The sequence below is a fragment of the Macrotis lagotis genome, chromosome 7 (genome assembly GCF_037893015.1).
Source record: "Macrotis lagotis isolate mMagLag1 chromosome 7, bilby.v1.9.chrom.fasta, whole genome shotgun sequence".
Taxonomy (NCBI): domain Eukaryota; kingdom Metazoa; phylum Chordata; class Mammalia; order Peramelemorphia; family Peramelidae; genus Macrotis; species Macrotis lagotis.
In genome coordinates, this window is record NC_133664.1 from 116,018,095 (window position 1) to 116,035,406 (window position 17,312).

The following is a 17,312-nucleotide window of genomic DNA, read 5'->3' on the forward strand; positions in this document are numbered from 1 at the left end:
TGTGCTTACTCAAAGGTCATTGTCAAACCCATTGCACTGGAATATTAATGAAAAATCTTAGCACTCACCTTAGTTTTCAAATTTGAATTACAATGGAGTGTGTGATGGGTTAAAAATGTCGAAATCAATCTCAGACAAAACAGACAGACCTAAAGGTCACTCCTTTCCTTGTCATTTTCTCAAAATAAACTACAGATTTATTAGAACTTAAGGTAAGATCTAGAAGAAGTATGACTTGATTGGCTAATGAATAATCAAGAAAATCATGATCTTAAAATTCTAATCTGGTCCTTCCATGACTTAAAAGTATTGTGGAGTTCTTCTCTTTGAAACAAGACTAGAAATCTCAACTTTCACTTCTAAATGACTGTGAAATTAACTAAAAGCAGAATCTCAGAATTAGAAATCTTAGCAGTATGGCATAAGACATTGAACTTGGAGTCAGAAAGATCTGGTAAAAAAATCCTCAGAAACTTGGGCTGTGTGGCCCAACACAATTCACTTAACCTCTCTGTACTTCTGTTTCTTTACCTGTAAAATGAATGGATTGGAGTAGACAGCCTCTACTCTTCTTCCTAGAAGGAAGGCCTCCTGTACAAGGCCTGCAACTAAGACCTTATGATCCTATACTTCAACAAAAATCACCTCTATGATGAATCTGATAGGTAGTCATGTTAGAAAACCTCCAATAAGGGAACAAACTACTTCCCAGAGCAGTTCATTTCAGAAGGAAAAGCACTGAAAAATTTTAAATATGTGCACTTAAAGAGACAAAGGTCAAACAATCAAAGTTTAGCCTTATCTTAAAAAAATGTTAAAAAATTGTAAGTTAACATAATAGATGTTTTATTATATCTTTACTTTGTTAACTATTTCCCAGTTACATTTTAATGTGGTTGGGGCACTTAGGAATGTTGGGGGTTCTTTGGCTTTTAGAAGCCTTCACAAGTTTGACCCCCCCCCCCCACCTATGTTATTTGGAGAAAATCCTAAATAGTGATCATAGATCTTTTGGAATATTTGTAAGTATAGGAAACTGTGAAAGGGTTTGATGATTGCTTTTAACATTAACCAATTTTTTCCCCCACTAATGTAGATCTATATGTAGGTACATACCTTGACACACTCATGCAAATTTCTCTCATCATTATAGACATTATGCCTTAACCTTAGGAGAATATTCTATTTTTTACATAGAACATTCTTTTTTTTTTAAAGTTTTTTTATTTTTTTTGCAAGGCAATGGGGTTAAGTGGCTTGTCCAAGGCCACACAGCTAGGTAATTATTAAGTGTCTGAGGCTGGATTTGAACTCAGTTACTCCAGGGCCAGTGCTCTATCCACTGCACTACCTAGCCGCCCCTACATAGAACATTCTAAATGATGTGGAATGTGGAGAATTTTGAAGGGTTTAGAAGGTTTATGAGTACACAGTTTGGTTTAATATGTAAAAAAAAAATTAAAATATTCTACAGGAATTCAGTTTACTTTGCAAACAGCAAATATTTATTAATATCCCATACTATTAGAATGAAGTTTTTTGTCTTATGATGAATCATAACCAAATGTTAGCAATTATTTTAAGCAAATGAAACATTTAGCTTATAAGTTCATTTGAATGAGCTAAAGGCAGTATTAGTGAACTTGACATTTGTATGTATGAGATAACTTTATACTATTTTAAAAAGGATTGAGTTTTTTTTGGGGGGGGGCACAGAAGATTCATCCCAACTTCCAATCACCCCCAATCCAGAAGATCTGTCGAACTCCCTCTCCCCCTACCATGTTTGGTTAAGTGATAGCTCCCAAATGAATAATTGTGATTGTATATATCATTTTTCACTTTTGTAATTTTTCATTTTATAACAGAAAGGACAGATACATGCTTTATCTTTAGCAATGTGGTGCAAACATTGTCCACTTTGTTGAACCTAAGTTAAGTTGACTATTTTAAAATTTATTTTTAATTTACATTTTTATTTATTTACATATTACTAAAATAGTCTCATAAGAGTAAAATAATCCCCCCCCAAAAAAATAAAAAACCTCATGAGAAACAAAGTAAGAGGAAAAAAATATGCTTCAGTCTATGTTCAGATACCATCAGCTCTGTCTCTGGGGTGAATTGCATTCTTTATCATGAGTAGTCCATCAGAGAAGTTACTTCCATATTTTCCACAGTTGCTGTTGCTGATTGTAATTCCCTCCATCCATTCCTCCCCAATACTATTTATTATATTTTCTCTCTCCTTTCACTCTGTCCTCTTCAAAAGTGTGCTGTGGGGCAGCCTAGTGGCATAGTAGACAGAGTACTGGCCCTGGGACCAAGAGGCCCCAAGTCTACATCCCAGTCCACAGACCCATCAACCACCCTGCCCTGTGGTACTGGACAGGCCACCCAATCCTACCACCTTGCAAAAAGTAAAATCCTCTATGATTTCTCTATTGACACATTCAATTTTGGTGAATGTATAAAATGGAAACAATGCAAAGGTTATCAGACTGCCTTCTGTGGGGGGTGGGGGGAGGGAAGCGAGATTGGGAGAAAAATTATAAAATTCAAAAAACAATAAAAAAAGAAATATAAAAGTAAAATCCTCTCCCATGATCTAACTTCTCCCCATAACCTACACCTCCTCCCCTCCCCCTGACTCCTTCCTCTCCTTTTCCCTCTATGTTTCATACCCTCTGAGCCATTTCAGATGAGAATGAAGCCTCCCCCTCACCTTCCCCCCTTTCATACCATTGCAAAGTTTTTCTTGACTCTTTTATATGAAATATCTTAGCCTATTCTACCTCTCCATTCCCTTTCTCCCAGTACATTCCCTTTTTCACCCATTGACTCCATTATTACAGTATATTATACCTTTATATTCAGCTCCCTCCTGTGCCTTGTCTATAAATGCTCCTTCTAACTGCTCTAACAAATTAGAGGGTTCATATGAGTATTATCAGTATCTTCTTCCCATGCAGGAATACATGCAGTTCATCATCGTTAAGTTCCTCATCATTTACCCTTCTCATCTTCCCTCTCTATGCTTCAGCTGAGTCCTGAACTTGAAGATCAAACTTTCTGTTCAGCTCTGGTCATTTCATCAGGAACATATAAAATTCTCCTGTTTCATTGGATGTCCATCTTTTCCCTGGAAGAGGAGATTCAGTTTTGCTGGGAAGTTGATTCTTGGTTATATTCCAAGCTCTTTTGCCTTCGACAATATTACATTACATGCCCTATAAGCCCTTAATGTGGATGCTGCTAAGTCCTGTGTGATCCTGACTGTAGTTTCACAATATCTGAATTGTTTCCTTCTGACTGCTTGTAATATTTTCTTTTTGACTTGGGAATTTTGCCAAGAACTTGGCTGTAATATTCCTAGGGGCTATTCATTCATTCATTCATTCATTCATTTATTTATTTGGATCTCTTTCAGAAGGAGATTGGTAGATTCTCTCAATTTCTATTTTGCCCTCTGCTTCTAGGATATCAGGGCAATTTTCCTGTAGAAATTCTTTAAAAATGAAATCAAGGCTCTTTTCCTGATCAGTACTTCCATGAGTTCTTCCAATGAGATATTTCACATTTCTTTTCTTTTGGTGCTGAATTGTTGTGTCTCAATTCCTTGCAAAGTCATTGGCTTCCTTTAGTTCCATTCTACATTTGAAGGATTTGTTTTCTTCAGAGAGTTTTCTGGTTTCCTTTTCCATCTGGCTAATTCTGCTTTTTAAGGCATTCTTTTCCTCATAAACTCTATAGATTGCTTTTTCCATTTTACCCAAACTGATTTTTAACATGTTGTTTTCTTCAGCATTTTTTTTGGATCACCTTCACTTAAGCTGCTGATTTGGTTTTCATGATTTTCCTGCATCTCCCTCATTTCTCTTCCCAAATTTTCCTCTACCTCCCTTACTTGATTTTCAAAATCTTTTTTGAGCTGTGCCATAGTCTGAGCTCAACTCCTATTTTTCTTGGAGACTTTGGATACATAAGCTTGGACTTTATCATCTTCTGAGTATGTGTTTTGATCCTCCATGGGACCAAAGTAATTGTCTATAGTCAGGTTCCTTTTTTTCTGTTTATTTATTTCCCCAGCCTGTGCCCCTGATTTTGGGGCTTCCTGAGCTTTTGATTATTATTGGGACACCCCTGCAAAGACCTCAGTTTCTTAAAGGTCTTAGGAGAGGCTCTGACCACTCTCCTGACTGTGCTCTGGTCTGTGGATGACCACAACCCTCCTTTCTTCCCTGGAGCTGTGAGGAGGGTCCCTGCTCTAAGGCAGTGGGGCATCCCAGACTGTGACCAGGGTCTGAATGTGGACAAAGCACCAGAGTTCTGTCCCAGGGACAGAGGAGAGACCTCAATAGTCTCCTCCCACTCCCTTACCTTCCATGGGCTGAGCGCTCAGGGAACAGCTGCTAGGTGGTTCCTGCTGGGCTGCTCTGTGGGCCTGTTTCCATTTTCTGGGACCTGGCCTGCACTGAGGACCATGCTGGCCTGGGCTTTGTACTCACTCTGGCAAAGGTTTTCCTGCTGATCTTTCAAGTCATACTTGGTGTTCCCTGAGTTGGCAGATCAGGAAATTTCTTCTGTTGCTAGGAGCAGGCACTCCCAGGGACCCAGGCACCTCATGGACTGTTCCCAGAAGGTTGGAGCACCTTCGTTCTGGTGCAGTGATCCTGGCTACAATGCTGCCTCCTCCAACCACATGGAAGAGAGCCTTCCCACAGTCTTCCAAGTTAACATGAGCTGGAGAATTGTCTCACTAGGTCTTTCTGTGGGTTCTGTCTCTTGAAAATTTAGTTAGAAACATAATTTTAAGGTTTTTGGAATATTTTGGATATCTCTCCAAAATCCTGGGAAATACTTATCCTCCTGCTGCCATCTTGGCTCCACCCCCAAGATGACTTTTTATAGTGTCTTCCTCTATACATTTATAATTGTTGTATATTACTGTTCATTTGATTCTGCTTTTCTTAATCTGTACTGGTTCCATACAAGCCTCTCATGTTTATTTGTCATCTTCATATTATCATTCATTACAACACATGCATTCATATACCAAAATTTGTTAAGGTACTTCCCAATAGAACATAGCTTATTTTAGTTTTTTTTTATTATTAAAAACAGTGTTACTATAAACATCTTTGGACTTAATTTTTTTCTTGTTATCATAAACTTTATAAAGGCATAAAATTCAGTAATGGGGATTGTTGAGTTAAAAGAAGTAAACTATTTAGTATATTTTCTTGTATAATTCCACTTTTCTGGAATTATTAAACTAATTCACAGCTCTACTCATTGTGGGTTAGTGTGCTTATTTTTCCATTGCCCTTTCAACATTGAACTTGATATGACACCTGAGAATTGTTTTAATTTGGATTCCTCTGAGTTTCAGATACTTTGAACAAATTTTCAGATGCTTGGTCATAATCTGCATTTCTGCTTTTGAAAATTATTCATAGCATAAGTCCACATATATGGGGGAGTGGTTTTTTAATGTTCTAAATTTGTGCTAATTTCTTCTAGAAGTTAAATGTTAGACATCAGTCTTTTAATCTTCATTAATCTTCTCTGCACAGAAATTTTGAAATTCTTTCTGAGGTTTTCATATTTTTCCCCATTATCTTTTATAATGTTTTCTGTGACATAGTCAATTTTGAATTCTTCTCTTATTCAGAGTTTTGAGAAATAAAACTTTCTATCCTTTTCTAACTTTTAAACATGTGACTTTATATTCATCATTTGAACTATTTGAATTTTATTCTGGTATGTGGAATAAAATGTCAGTCTAAATCCATTAAGCATCACATTGTTTTTCAGTGTTCTCAGTAGTTTCTGTCAAATAAAGAATTTCTTTCCTAGTAGTTGGATTATAAATTACTAATTTCTTTCTATATTATCTCCTCTGCTGGGTTTTTGTCATTTGGCAGATGTATATGTCAAAAGTCTTTCCTGACCCTACCTTATCCTGCCCCCCCACCTTGCCCCCCAAATAGAGAAAAGTATGTGATCCTACTGATGATCTATATTTTTTCATAAAGGTTGCATGCTCAATTTTTCAGTAATAAACAGGCATATGTTGAAAATACTGCAGGTTCAGTCCCATACCATAAGAAAAAAAAAGTGAATATTGCAATAAAAAGAATCCAATTTTTAGGTTTCTCAGTGCATGCAAAAGTAATGTTTATACTATACTGTAGTCTATTAAGAATGCAATAAATAATATTTGTCTTAAAAATGCTATATATACTTTAATTAAAAAATACTTTTTTGCTAAATATGCTAACTATATCTGAGTCTTCAGTGAATTGTCATCTTTTTGCTAGTGGAGGTTCTTGCCTCAGTGTTGATGATTATTGACTGATCAGGGTGGTGCTTAATGAAGGTGGGGGTGACTGTGGCAATTTATTAAAAAAATCTAACAATGAAGTTTATTTAATTGATTGGCTAGTCCTTTCACTTGAACACTTGGAGGCCACTGTAGGGTTATTAATTGACCTATTTTCAATATCATTGTATCTCAGGTAATAGGGCAGTCCACAGAAAGAGAAAGATGGGGGAACAGCCAGTTGGTGGAGAAGTCAGAACAAATGCAACATTTATAAATTCATCATTGTATATGGATGTGGTTTATATCACATCAAAGATTACTTATTACTTATTACAAATCACTGTACTGGATATAAAAACATAAAAAAATGGCATCAATGAACTTACTCAATGTAGGGTTGCCATAAAACTTCAATGTATTTTAAAAAATGCAATATTGGCAAGGCACCATAATGTGAGGTATGCCTTCAATTTTTGGATATGGCAAAATATCATTTGCTTTGTGGTGCAAAGGGAAGTGTAGAGGAGTTAGAGTTAAAGGATATAAGTTCAAATCCTCCTTACAACCTGTATGATATTGGACAAGTCACTGAACTGCTCTGGATTTCAGTTATATGAACCATGAGAATCCTTCTGGGTCATTAAATCTATGACCTACATGGAATATGGTATTCTAGACTTCTCATTTCTCTTCAGAAGAATAATGATTGAATGATTAAAGGTCACCATAACTGGTAAGTATCAAATGTCAGAAGGCACATTTGAACTCAGGACCTCTTAACTCCAAGGTCTTTATCTACTGCACTGCCTAGCTGCCCCTATCTTAGATTTTAAAGTGGTGAATGTTGTCATCTGTATTTCCAGGAGAATTTATATTGATGCTAATTGCTGTCTATAGATTCTATTGATCTGTATTTCCCTAATCAGTTTCCAATTCTTTGAAGGAATTTTTTTTTAATTTTCTGGAATATTGTATTCATTCTTTTTGTTTCATCATGCTTTTTTAGGAGTCTAGTTTGTCTCATATTGTATAAAAATACAAAGCATTTGCTTTGTTCTGTAGAGTTCTCAAGTGTTTTTTCTATTTTTGCTGTCTTTCCTATAGTACTGTGGGATAAGTTCTATCCTTGCTTTTTTTGTGTGTGTTTCATCTCTGCCACTCTCTTAAAAATTCCATTGCTTTATTAAGATATTTCATTTCTTGTTCTAAGTCATAGAGTTTCATGTTTATTCACATAGTAAGAGATTTTATTTTCATCTGGATAGATGTCAGATTTTAAAAATTCTTGTTTTTGTTGCACTATTAATTTTTCCTTCTCCAGATTTCTTCTAAATATCTTATGCTTCATTGTGTTTATTATATTTGGAAGTCTATCTTTACTTATTTCTTTTCTTTCTTTGCCAATTTTTCTTTTTGTTTCACCTTTGTTGTTGCTCTTTTATTTTTTTTGATGCATTTGTTGTTTGAAGAGGAGTGCAACATAGACAGGTTTACCCATTCCACTATTCTTCTAGAAGTCCCTGCCTTTACTTTTACTACAAAAAAAAAATAATTCTATTTTTATTACTAAATAATTCCACATGAACAATATAAAATATCTAGTAGCTGAGTTGAAACAAAAACTTAATTCTGTTACATTAATTTTTTAGAAGCAAAGATCCTTTACCTTATGAAATCTTCTTCCTCTTCTCTCTTAGGTCTCAACTGTTTAGGCTGAGCCATATTAGTCCAGTTCGGCAGAGATTTTAAAAGTCTGCTGATGTCATCATCTTTTGCCCAGGATGCACTGATTACTAGTTTCTCCTCTGACTGGGCAATGCTCCTAAGCATAAGGGGGAAAAAAATCATACATTTTAATCAAATTTGCAATATGCATAAAAAGCATCCCTTATCCCCATTCCTTATTTCTTCTTTGATGAAAACCATTATCCTCTTTCTTGCACACACACAAAAAATCTGTTGTATGAGTATGGAGATTGAGGCATGTTGCATAAGAAATCGTAACACTTAGGTTGGTTTTAACTTACACAAAGTGACTAAACTAAAGGGCCATCTTTGGCATCAACTTCTAGGAAGCAGATACAGAGGGCTCTATGGACAAATAAGATACCATCTGTAAATTCCATTGACTTCTTTAAAAAGAAAGATATTAAATAGTGACCATGATAAACCAAAATGTAGAGTTATTATTAAGATACTAAGCATGGGGGCAGCTAGGTGGCAAAGGGGCAGCCAGGTGGTGTAGTGGATAAAGCACCGGCCTTGGAGTCAGGAGTACCTGGGTTCAAATCTGGTCTCAGATACTTAATAATTACCTAGCTGTGTGGCCTTGGGCAAGCCACTTAACCCCATTTGCCTTGTAAAAACCTAAAAAAAAGATACTAAGCATGGATACTACATAGAAATTAACAAAAACATGCATCAGTTGTGCCATACTTATGAAAACATTTGAGATTAGAGTGCAAGTCCATCCCTTGGCTTTTCACTTTATACTACCAGTATTACAAATGGACATTTTGTTATAAGGCACATCAGCATCATCAACTCACCACTTTCTTGACTTCCATTAGTTGTTGGGTAGAAATAGTTTTTGATTACACTGTTTTTGAGACAGTTAAAAACTAAAAACCCAAAGTTCTAAAAAAAATTCCATATCATTTGCATGAACTGATGCTGAGTGAGATGAACAGAACCAGAAAAACACTGTATACCCTAACAGCAACATGGGGGTGATGATCAACCTTGAAGGACTTGCTCATTCCATCAGTGCAACAATCGGGAACAATTTGGGGCTGTCTGCAAAGGAAAGTGCCATCTGTATTCAGATAAGGAGATGTGGAGTTTGAACAAAGTTCAAGGACTATTCCCTTTAATTTAGGAAAAAACCAGATATCTTATTGTCTGATCTTGTTACCTCTTAGACTTCTCTTCTCTTCTTTAATGATATGATTTCTCTCTCATCACAACCAATTTGGATCAATGTACAACATGGAAACAAAGTAAAGACTGACAGATTGCTTTCCGAGGGGGGGGTAGGGGGAGGGAAGTAAGATGGGGGGGGGGAATTGTAAAACTCAAATAATATCTTTAATAAAAATAAATTTAAAAAATTCCACATCTTTTTATAACTACCCTGTCTTACTTATATTCATCTCCTCTTACTAGAATGCACCTTTTTTTCTTTTATTAAAGATTTTAAAAAAAATGTATTTTATTATTATCCCTCTTTTCTTCCCAAGTTTCTTCTTATTATCACAGGTACCACTATCCTTCCAGTCCCCCAGGCTTGCCAGAATCTGTGCCATTGTCACCTCCTCCCTTGCACTTACTTCACATGTGCAATATTACTGAAGCTTGTTTCTAACGTCACATCACCTTTCATCTACATAACCTTCTCTCCACTCACACAGCCACCACCTTGAAGTCAGCTTTCATTATTTCAACTCTGTACCACTGTAACAACTTTCTGATTGGCCTACCTGTCTTAATTGTGCCCCCCCTCCAACTTCATGAATTTCAGTGGATCACTCTTACCTCTTGGATCAAAAAAAAATGGTCTTGTTGGTATTTTAATTCTTTCTCAAATTTGCTCCATTCTATCTGTCCAAGTGTTCTTAGCTTCTGTACTTCTGGTTTTCTCACTATTCTTGCATGTTAAACTCCCTCTCCTGATTCATACCTTTTCAGTGGTTGTTCTCTATGCCTAAAAGCTTTCCCATCATCTCTCTGCCTCCTCCTTTTCCTGGCTTCAAGACTCAGCTTAAATTCTTTCTTTGCAAAAGGTCTTGTCCTCTCACAGCCAAGACCTATGCCACCTTCCTCTTGGATTATCTCCAGTAATACTAGGTATATCATGTTGACATGTTGTCTGTTCAATTAGAATGTGAACTCCCTGAGGTAGGAACTGTTTTATTTTCATTTTATTCCTAGTATTTAATGTAGTGCCTAGCAAAAGTAAGTGTTTAATATATGCTTGTTAAATGATTGACAAGAAGGAACTTCATATATATTTTTCTCCTTTACTGAAATAGATTTATCAGCAAAGGAGATAAATTTGCTTAATCCAAAATTAATTTAGGAAGAGAGCCAACAAAGGAGATTCTCAGAAACCTTCAAAGTCTGCACTTTTTGTGTCATAATTGTGAGGAAGTTCCCCCCCCCCCCCCACCAAATCAAACTTGAATTTGTCTCTTTACAACTTCTACCCAATACTCTTGATTTTGTACTCTGGAGCTAAGTAGAACAAATTCAATCTGTTGTCTATTTGGCAGCCTGATAAGTACTTGAGGACATCTGTCATGTTCTCCTGTATCTTTTCTTTTCAAATACTCTTCATATAGCATAGGCTCAGAGCCCTTCACTCTCCTGGATGATTTCTTCTGAGCACTTTCAACTTATCGATATCCTTAATTTGCCATCCAGAATTGAATAAAATAGTACAGATGATATCTGGAGTACAGTGTTCAGAGGAACATTCTACAGATCACCCCTCACTCCTGGTAACAATGTCTTTCTCAATGCATCCCAAGCCTGCCATATTGCAATACTTATTGAGAGCAGATCTGCAAAACATTAAAACTTCTAGGTTTTTTTTTTTCAGACAAACTATTACCTAAACACATTTCCCGTATATTATACTTGTGTAACTTTTACTCAAGTATAAGTCCTTACATTTATTCTAATTGCCTTTCATCTTATTAGATTCAGGCCAATGTTCCAGTCTATTGAGGTCTTTTTGTATTCTATCATCCACTGTATTATCCACATGGGACTGATGTTGCAGCCTAGTATCATCTACAAATTTAATGAACATGTCATCTCTGCCTTTATCTCAGTGATTGATAAAAATATTAAAAATAAAAAAACAAGCACAGACTGCTGAGCTACTCCAGTAAAGACTTTTCTTCTATGTTGACATCACACAATTGCTGATTACTCTTTGACTCAAACAAGTCAATTACTTCTGCATGTTTTTGCATACATGTGCCTTTTTCACATCTCTTCATCTTCTTCACAAGTATAGTATAAGATCTAGAAAGACTGTATCACTGGAATTCCCCTCATCCATCAGTTTGGGAAACAAAAGGCAGCTCTTTGCAAAGAACAATATTTTACCAGATCCCTAAAGAATATTTGAATGTTATAGCCATATCCTTGGTCTCTATTATCCCTTTAGGCTAGATGTCATGAAAAACTTCTTAATAGGAAAAAAAAGTCAGACAGGAAATAGTGACCACAAGTGACCATAACATTATTTTGACTAAAGGTCTTGAGAGCAAGACAGACATAAATTTGCTTGGATGAGCTATAAGCAATTTAGAAATTGATACAAGAATAGAAACAAGAATAGATAACTTTGAGTTTGGGGAGTCTCTGTAATCTCCTGTCATCACCTTATGTGAATCCTTTCCTTCCTTGAATGTTTATACACATTCAAAATCTCTTCATTAAAGGACTTAGTCAAGTGATCAAGTAATTTGGTACTTAGGCTAATCACTTTTTCTTGATGCAAGGATTCATTGCGAGGTTCTTTTCAATAGTGAAAAATAATTTAACTGCTACAAATCAGAATATTCTTTGGGGGATGCCTAGGGCAGTGTAGACATACTCTCACAAGAGTGACTGAATGGACACAGGTGTGCCCTGCATTGAGTCAATCCAACATAAGAAATCCTAATGTACAAAATACAGAAATTTGGGATTGAATGCAAGTTTGATAAGAGTCAGTGGTGTGACTTGGCAACCTAAAAAACTAATTTGAATTTGAATTTATGCTGCCTTAAATGAAAGTATATTGTGTAGAATGAATGAAACTATCCTCCTGTTGAAGTCTTTCCTCTGAAGTATTAGAGTAGATGTTCAGTTCTGAGTTCCAGATTTTTGGAAGGATTAATTGAAGTATACCTAAAAAAGGGCTATATAATGGTGACAGAGTCCTATTGTCACATGAGAAAAAATGAGGAGTGTTGTTTCAGTAAAAATCCCAACAACAACCAAAAATATGTTATATGAACATATATGACTCATATGAACTGATACAAAGTGAAGTAAAAAGAACCGGGAATAACAGCAATGCTATAGTGATCAATTGTGAAAGACTTCACCACTCTGACCAATACAATGATTTAAGATCATTCCAAATCACTCATGATGATTCATGCATGATAAATTCTCAATGCAAATTAAATAATAATTTTTCACTTTTCTGGCCTTTTTGTGATATGGCTAATATGGAAATAAATGTTGCAGGATTTCACATGTTTAACTGATATAATTTTTCTTGCCTTTTTAGTGGGTGGGGGTAGGAGAGGGAGCGAATTTGGAATTCAAATTTTAAAAGGAAAAGAATGTTAAAAATAAAGTATAAATTTATTTACAAAAAAGTGTTTCAAGGATGGTTAGAGGACTTGAAAGCATGTCATGTAAAGATTAAATAAAGGAACTAGAGATATCTAGCCTAGAGAAGAGAAAAACCCAAAACTAGGATAGTAATTTTCAAGTACTTAGGAGAAGCCATTGTTGAGTAGCCTGTTGGTTATTGACCAACAAAAGGCAGATGATCCCAGCAAACTTTGGAAGTGGCATTACTCCTCCAGACTATTAGTCCAGCTTCTAGTCCGACATTCAGGGAAACAACTTCTATGGAGCAGGCGCCAGCCTTTCCTTGAACTGCTGCTACACACAGGACATGCATTCCTATCCAGGAAGTAGTGGGTCACTTGAAGGAGACAGAGATGATCCACCACCACCACCACCACTCTTCTGACCACCATCACCACATAAGAAAGTCTAGATCACTGGACTTAAGAGCTTTTGGAATAGTGATGCTTCCAGCCCAGAGTCCTCAAGACAACATATTAGGAAGCAATTCTTATGGAGATGGAGCCTGGCAACTACTCCCACAGGTGCTCCAGCCTCATCTACTGAAATCACAGAATGTTCTAGTCACTAAAGTTCTTGGCACTATCAATCAGGGGAAATAACATTAAAGATGAGGTATTATCAACTGGTTTTGTCATTTCACTCCTAAAGAATATGGGAAAACTGAAACCTTACCTAAATGTTGCCCTCTCCATTAAAATGAGCTTTTTGAGAGCAGGCACTGTCTTACTTTTCTATTTGTAACTCTAGAGCTTAGTACAGTGTTTTGTCATAATAGGCATTTAATAAATGCATTATTTCTTCCTTCTTCCTGTTTGTTCCCTCTCTCCTGTTTATCCATATCCTATCAGTCATTCAGTATCCTTCCAAGTTCTAATTCTATCTCTTATTTTCCTTTGTATAATTTGTTTTTCATTTCTTCTCTGAACCATGCAATAATAAATTATTATCCTATTCTTGAATTAGCTGTATAGTTCTTATTATAATAAATATTAAAATCAATACTTCCTGAGCTAATTCCTCTTCCTCTCCCACTGGAACTCTGATTCTGACCTTAGACTGCCACAGGTGAGATTTCAACTTTTCCTGCATGACACCAGGTCACCCCACCTTTTCTTGGGCCACTTCCAAACCATATCTCTTATGCTCTGATCATACTCCTGATCATCTCAGCAAAATCTAAACTCTGCCCTTGTGACTCTGTTCTTAAATAGGTAAGTTTTGGATTTTTCTTGCCTGAAAAGAGACTACTGGAGTCACTTTCTGCCCATTTCCAAAAAACATATTTTCCCTTGATCCCCTTTATGTCCTATCATCTTTCATTAGAATAAAAGTTCTTTGATTTCAGGGACTGTCTTGTTTGAGTCTATTTGTTTCATTAACTTAGTCCTTAGTACATAAAAAGCACTTAACTAATGCTCTTTCATTCATTCAACAAATATCTGCAGTGAGGAAGACAACATAATTGATTGGGAAACAAAGATAAACATAACAGCTCTTAACCTCTAGGTTACTGAGAAACAGAAAAATAACATGTAGTCAAATACACAGAAGTTCTATCTTCTGGGACCCTGCAAAGTAAATCTAATGCTTCTACATCACAACCATTCAAATACTTAAATGGAACTATCATGTACTCCTCAGTTTTCTTTGTTCGAAACTAAGTCTTACCAATAACTATAACTGATCCTCATGTGGCATGAGCTCAGGGCCATATACCATTCAAATTGCTTTTCTCTAGACATGAGTTTATTAATGGCCTTGGAACATGGCTCTTGGAACTCAATACAATACTACAGAAATGGTCTGACCAGGGGAGGGGATTCTACTTTTCATGAACACATTTATGCAAAGTGAGGTACATCAATAGTACTAAGCACTTTGCATTAATGGGATACTCTAGTGCCCTTTGTAGTTCCAAGTTCCAAGACCTTGCTAAGGAATAAATGCTTGTTGAGAATTTGGTTATTCTTGGGGTTGGGAGCAGGGGGCTGGGGAGGGAGGGAGGGAGGGGGAGAGGGAGGGAGGGAGGGAGGGAGAGAGAGAGAGAGAGAGAGAGAGAGAGAGAGAGAGAGAGAGAGAGAGAGAGAGAGAGAGAGAGAGAGAGAGAGAGCATATAATGTTAATTGAAACAATGAATGGGGTGAAATGATTTAATTTAGACCATCAATGTAGATTATGGTAGACCTGGAATCAGCACCCAATCTTCTGAATGTTAATACATTTTTTTTTCTTATCAGTTTCTTGAAATGAATCATGAGACTAATATCAAAGGAGACTTTTTTCACCTGGAAGTTGCCCCAGGAATTCTTATTGTGAAGATCCCCTACTGGGGTTCAAGTCTGGAAAACTTTTTAGCCTGATATTAGAACTTTAGATCTGACCAGCAAGACAACAGAAAAGGTAAACCCCACCCAAGTTTTCATTCTTCAGATGACTGTATTTGTCTGCCCTAAATGGTTTAGGAACCTCATTAGGGTCAAGGGATATAGTAGTTTCCTAATCAATGTTCTTCATTCCACTACTCAATAGAATAGATGGGCCACAGATCCATTTACCTATTTACTCTGGATGAATTTAATCTTACTTTACTGCTCACACTGGTAAAATATATTGAAGATTTACACCGCTCAAAAATAAATTTAGAATGGATCTAACAACAATATTATCAACAACTCTGAATTTGGAAGATGGTAGCATTTGTTGGCTACATAAAATTATTCCATTTAGTAAAAAGGCTACTGCCCCTGAATAATTTCATTTATTAGCTTATGCGTCTGTGATGCCCCATATCATCTGCATTACTAATATCCAAATAGCCATACATCTACACACAAAGAGGGATAAATCCCAAGCAATTATTCCACAAGAGGAGTAGGGTTAATTGTCACTACCAGAGCCATAATCTACTAATTAATTCACAGCTCAACGGGCCACAGGCAGAGCCATCTGTGTAACTATTTGTACCCACTCCCAAGAGGAAGAGGAAAATAGGTGGAACTCTTGGAACAGGTGATGGTGCTGCATCGAGGAAGGTCCATCCCCTCGACACAGCTCGGTGAATTCCATTCAGAAAACATCTGCTGGGTTGTTGACTGGCTCTGATGGGAGCTGCTTCTCTGGAACAGTTTCGAAATGTAAAAGAGTATAGTCCCTGGACACAGCTGGGGTGCTGAGCCTTTTCATTAGGTAAACAACTAGGGGCAGGTAGGGCTAATTGAACTCAACTGTTTGGTGACAGACAGCGTAGGGCATTTACTTTTGCAGGATGAATCTGTGAGCTACTTCAAAATCTTACAGCTGAGACAGACAGACAAGGCCTGTCCAATTTAGATGTGGCAATTTAATTAAAACTATGAAACTAGTAGACCAGTAGTATTTCTTGCAAAATTTAGGCTACTTATAATGATCATGATTTACACCTCTCATTCCATTTATAGTCTTTAATATACTTTTCTCATACCAGCCTCATAAGATATTGAGGGTATTTCTATCTCCATTTTACAGATGGGAAAACTGAAGTCACATAGTCACCTGGACTTGAACACAGATCTTCTGATTCCCGGTTTGCTGCTTATTCTTTTACAAAAATATTACATATTGTGGACTTATGTTATACATGACTGTTCATGCATAACCTATATCAGATCACTTGCTGTCAAGGGGAGGGAGGTAGAAAAATAGAGAACTCAAAAGTTTACAAAAGATGAATGTTGAAAATTATCTTTGCATGTAATTGGAAAAATAAAATAACATTCAAAAACCATTACATATTGGTGAGCATGGAATGTCTTTTACAGTCAGTAGGCTCTCATAAATTCATAGCCTAATTAATAGATGCAAAAAACTTTAAAAATCATCTATTACAAGTCCATCAGGTTTTAGACAGTTATTAGAAACATTTCTGTCTCTTCTGCTATCAGCTGAAACTGCTTATAATCTGTCACCCTAAACATAATTTTATAGGTTAGGGTCTAATGCCGGTTCCTTTTTTTTGGGGGGGGTCTTTAATGATAACAAACACAAACATTTGAATACAACAAGAATAACAATAAAGAGGATTACATATGGAAAAAGTACGCATTTATCACAGGCTCCTGTTTTTAAGTAAAGTATATATGATTTGTGACTCATTGTGATTTCCACAATAGTTGGTCAATTATTACATGCTGAATGGTTGAAGCTACCAGAATTCTGACTTCTGAATTAGTGATGCAGTTTTATATGATTTTATCTTCTCTAAAAGTTTTCTGTATGTGGCCTTAACTGGTAGTCCCGTGGATTCTTAACCAGGGAGGGGGGAGTTATTTCTTATTCTTCACTTTGTCCTCTCCATTATGTTGAACACATAGAGCTGAAAGATACATCAGAGATCATCTAATCCCATCCCTAGAGAAGCCCAAGGACACCAGGGACTAAGAGTTAGTACTGGAGTGCAGGCCCTAAGACCATTCCTACTGTAGCATGAAACCAGTCGGTAACAAATACTTGTTGATGGATGAGTGGAGGTAAAGTGGCTAGAGTGTTGGATCTGGAATCAAGAGCTGAGTTCAGATTTGGTCCCAAACACTTCCTTAGGTGTATGATTTTGGCTAAATCCCTT

The 17,312-nt window shown here is 36.4% G+C and overlaps 1 protein-coding gene across 2 annotated transcripts in view; it reads right to left on the minus strand.

Moving 5' to 3' along the window:
* The window catches only part of EXOC4 (exocyst complex component 4), a 914,582-nt gene that overhangs the window by 147,109 nt on the left and 750,161 nt on the right, over positions 1 to 17,312 (minus strand). For both annotated transcript variants that reach the window (XM_074193663.1, XM_074193664.1), the window contains one exon: positions 7,995 to 8,150. In XM_074193663.1, coding sequence (XP_074049764.1) covers positions 7,995 to 8,150 — 156 coding nt within the window. The remainder of the gene's footprint in view (positions 1 to 7,994; positions 8,151 to 17,312) is intronic.